Below are 4,404 nucleotides of genomic sequence, written 5' to 3'. Positions count from 1 at the left end.
GAGGCGACGCTTCCAGGTCCCAGCTCACCCCCCTAAAAGGCGGCCTCCGCGCCGCGGGCAGGGCTCTTGGCGCAGCCCCGGCGACAGGGACACGGCCCTCACCCCGCCCCGCCAGCTTTCTCAGTGCAATCAACAGCTGGAGAAGGTGATCCAGTAGAATCCAGTGCATTTATTTCTTGCAACAGCTGAACGGGTGGTGCAACTTTGGATTTTAACACATACAAATTCATGTTTGCAAGTTTAATAACAATCAGTACTAGAAGCAAATCATTGTATAAAGCTCATAGAAAAAAAAATGCCAGATGGGTCACGTCTCTCTTCTCCTGGGGAAAAAAAACACACCCAAAGCAAAAAAAACCCAAGCATTCCCAATGAAGGCCTCATGGAAGCAAGTATACCCCCTTCAGAGAAAGTTTGGAACAAGTCAGAAGCAGCTAGCAGTGGAGGCAGCTGAAATACAACTATCCGTTCTTTCTACAAGCAGCTAATTTAATTTAACTAGAGACAAAAACTTTACATGGTCTAATTAGCTGGGGAGTTTGCCAGGAATACACTTTCATACGTAGGAACACATTCATGGTCTGATCTGTAGGAGCAGCTACTTGCTGTACCTGATAAATGAATCAGTACAAGGGCACCAGCTAAGGAATAAACCTACTGCTACTGCCCTCCACAGCTCTGCCAACCTTGCCACCGCTGAACTGTTCAAGTGCAAGTAAAAATAAACATCAAGTAGGGTGTTAGCACTAAAACAAGGGCTAGATTAAGATGAGCAAATGAAAGACTATGCTTCAGGCTCCAGGAGGAACAGGCCTAGTGTTAATGGGCACTTTATACAGAGACTGTTGCTGTAAAACAAGAAGGTAAGTTAATCTTCAGATGTTGCAGTCTCATTGAAAAAAAACTTTTCCAGACAGGGAGACAAAATGAGATAAGATTGACTCACCATGAACATTAAAGATCAGCTTACGGCTGTTTCTGTAGGTTAAGTAAGAATACCAAAACTTCTAAATACAATCATAATTGCAATAAATACTGCTTATTTGAGTAGTTAGCTACTTCAGCATTCTGACTTGATGCATTGACCAAACCTCTCCAAAAATTACAAGGAGTGTGGTGGTATTCACCTGCTTCAATCTGTATTCAGAACATACGAAGTCAACAACTTAAAGCTTTATTGTAGTTTGCAATAATATAAACAAGTGCCGGAATTCAGTCAATGTCCATATCTGGAAGCTTCTTCTCTGTGGCTGCGGCAGCAGCAGCAGCGCTCTGGTCACCAGCCTGGGACCCACTGCTGGCTTCTCCCTGGCCTTCTACTGGTCCATTGGGTTCAGCTGGTTTCTGCTCCTCCTTTGGGAGTTCAACTTTGGGTTTTGGTTTTGTAACTATAGGATTACAAATACTTGTCAATTCCTAGAAAACACAGAAACAAAACAGTTATAAATGTTTTTATCTAGCAACAGTTGCACTTTGAGCAACAAGTTAAATTAGCTTCTAACAACACCAGGTGGATATTCAAGTTGACAGCTGATGTTTCCCAGATACATGTTTTACAGATTAATACCCAATCATTTGTCTTACCACAGATTTCTGACCTCAAGAGTTGTTCTTTTGAGCACGAACAACTAGACCAAGAACAGAAAGATTCATGGAAATACAGCAAAGTATGTAGAAAGACTTACTTTAGTTTTAGCTTGTATGTCTTTAGCTTTTATAACTGGGTCCAAAGTAAGACTTCTCTTATTTTGAAGATTAAGTTTATTGTTCATCCACTCCATGGCTTCATTGGCACTCTTCTCCACTTTTGCTACATCTGCTTCATCTAGATGGTCATATTGTTCATCCTGAAACAACCAAATTAGTAGTAGCTGTGCAAATATTTGTTTTGAACATCTAAATTGCATTGTTATTTCTTCAAACTTTTAGCTTCAAATACTAGAAAGCCCATTAAGCCAGAAGGCTGTTCTAGTTAGCAGAGCAGTAAAGCTGATTACCCACAGCTCTATAACCAGAGACCTGAAGTTCTGCTGCTGGCATTTCCCCTCCATGAGGAAATCAACACCTGATTAAAAAGACTGTCAGATTTTCAAGCTGACACCTACTTCTGAAAATACATTAAATAGCAAGAACTCAGAAGCTAGCCAGGAGGTTGCACCAGCTTTTTGTTTAAAGAAGCTTGCTTAAAATTCAGAAAAGATTTGTACCACTTCCTTGCATTTGCCAGAAACATGGAAATACCTTTGCTTTGAATGCATGAACAGTTTTCATGTACTGTTGAATTTGCTTCCCCAAGTCCTCAAATGCTTTTGGTCTTTCCTCAGATTCTTGAAATCTTGCCTGAATAGGTTGACCCAGAGTCTGAAACAAAAGTACAACAGGTATCAAAAACCACACAGCATCACAATACTTTCCTGCAAGATTTGGCAGGGTACATCAACATTCCTGAACTCCTGTGGAACTTTTGCTCTTTCCTCCACTTACAGGAAAGATGGAGTCTCCCTCAACCCTGTATTCTTACAGGTCTATTGGAGATCTGCTCCTCATACTTAATAAGCAAGCTATGTAATTTGTTACCAGTGCTAATCTCCAAATCAGAAGACCTTAGACAGCCCCCCACTTCACAGTCCTCTAGATTCAGTAAATTTCAGTGGGAATGTAGGAACCACTTACCTTCAATTCTGTCAATTTATCAATGTAAATTTGTTTGGGTTGGTCTTCACCATCTTCATAAAGCCAATTTTCTGTATCCTCCAGCTTCAGTGTGAAACTATTTCGATCCTGAAGCAATCAATACAAAACAGGTGAGAATTCTATTAGATGGTATTAAATGGTACTTGGGGATTACATTTTTAGAATGTAAAGAATTCTGCCTAAGACTTTTTATCCTATTTTAGTGAAAAACAGGAAACAGTATTTTTCAGTATGGCTTTGTGGTGGAGACCAGGCCTAAGGAGGAACCATCTATGACACCCACAGTTTAGATCAATACTGTCACATAAAAGCCCATTTTCCCCCTTTTTCTTCTTCACATTTTCATCATCATTATATAAGCAGGTCTGAGAACAGAGTAAAACCTATCTTTAGCAAAGGTGCCATGAATCTCACTTGACTTGTCCCACTTCGAGCTCTGATGTGGGTATCTAGGCTCTGGAGACACCTTCCTGGCAAGGCTCCCACTATAATCAATGGAGATCCAGTCCAGAGCTCAGAGTCATTCATCTGACTAATGTAGTCATCTAACTTACAACTATATTAATTACACAAACTCCTTTAGTACACCAGGGAAAGCTAATTAATAATAGAGATTTTTAGGTAACCTGTTCAGATACAGGCGCCCACATTTAGTCAGACTAATCCCACCTATTATGTTACTAGGTAAGGTAGGGGTTTTTTTGTCCTAAACTACTCTCAAATATTGACAAAGAGCCAAAAATAGAACAGGTTGCCTTAAAATGTTTGTGCAAGTGCTTCTAGTCTCTTTCAGTCTGAAAACACATGCTCCAATACTATCTTATTGATTGCAATTGTTTTGGGAAAGAACACACAATACATCCTGGGTTCCCTATGCTTGTACTTGGGCCACACTTAGAAGATTATCTTCTTAGCCAGAAAGGTTAAGAGCTATTTCTCCAAGTTTGAAGTCTGAAAATATAGTCTAAGTAAACATAGTATCTGATACAGGTCAAAGGTTATTAAAATACAACTGTTCATTGTAACAAAATATATCAGAAGAAAATCAAGCTAGCAATACTTACCTCTTCACTAACGAATTTCTCATAAATACCACAGAGTTTGTCTCTCATATCATACACATATTCTTCCACTGCATTCTTGGCATCATTCCTCTCTTTCTCTAGCTTATCCTGCATTATCATTTTACCCTGTGAAGAAGTTGTCAAATTAGTTGGCTAAAAACACTAGTTATTTAACATTTACTGCCAGGACATTTTGTTAGCAAAGACTTAAGTTTGACTGAAGATTTTGAAATACTGTAGTTTACATAACTGTTCTAAAAACAATACTGTAAGAATAAGATCTAATATCAGTTTTGATGGGATATTGAATACAGCACAGAACAATCTTGCTCCAGATGAGGAACCTTCACCCTGATGGTAGCAGCCATCAAATACCTTGTGATTTTGGAAATAATCACCCCATGAACTAGCTTTCCTGCAGAACTCCTCTTCAGTAAGAGTTACAGCATCCACTTCACAGGAATAATATTGTTTTGGCTCCGTGGGGCACAGTTGTTCACCTCGGAGAAAACTGAATGGTTTTCCTCCTTTTCATCTTTCCCCGATCACCCTTGAACATCAACCATGCTTAATGAACGGCAAAATTTCTGTACATCAACTAAAGAAATTTTTAGCTTGGGCAAGTAAGAGTTTACCTCATTCTCAA

General features: G+C 39.5%; 1 protein-coding gene across 1 annotated transcript in view; it reads right to left on the bottom strand.

The window, feature by feature from the left end:
- Nucleotides 1-1,158: 1,158 nt before the first annotated feature.
- The window catches only part of HSPA4 (heat shock 70kDa protein 4), a 13,769-nt gene continuing 10,523 nt past the window's right edge, over nucleotides 1,159-4,404 (bottom strand). Inside the window, exons 14-18 of the mRNA XM_010293736.1 lie at nucleotides 3,759-3,913; nucleotides 2,674-2,781; nucleotides 2,242-2,361; nucleotides 1,686-1,847; nucleotides 1,159-1,416 (exon numbers count right to left, since the gene is read on the bottom strand). Of these exons, the coding sequence (XP_010292038.1) occupies nucleotides 1,213-1,416; nucleotides 1,686-1,847; nucleotides 2,242-2,361; nucleotides 2,674-2,781; nucleotides 3,759-3,913 (749 nt within the window). The 3' untranslated portion in view covers nucleotides 1,159-1,212. The remainder of the gene's footprint in view (nucleotides 1,417-1,685; nucleotides 1,848-2,241; nucleotides 2,362-2,673; nucleotides 2,782-3,758; nucleotides 3,914-4,404) is intronic.

The sequence above is a fragment of the Phaethon lepturus genome, unplaced genomic scaffold, assembly GCF_000687285.1.
Source record: "Phaethon lepturus isolate BGI_N335 unplaced genomic scaffold, ASM68728v1 scaffold47038, whole genome shotgun sequence".
NCBI classification, from domain to species: Eukaryota; Metazoa; Chordata; class Aves; order Phaethontiformes; family Phaethontidae; genus Phaethon; species Phaethon lepturus.
This window is presented reverse-complemented; position numbering and strand designations above follow the sequence as displayed.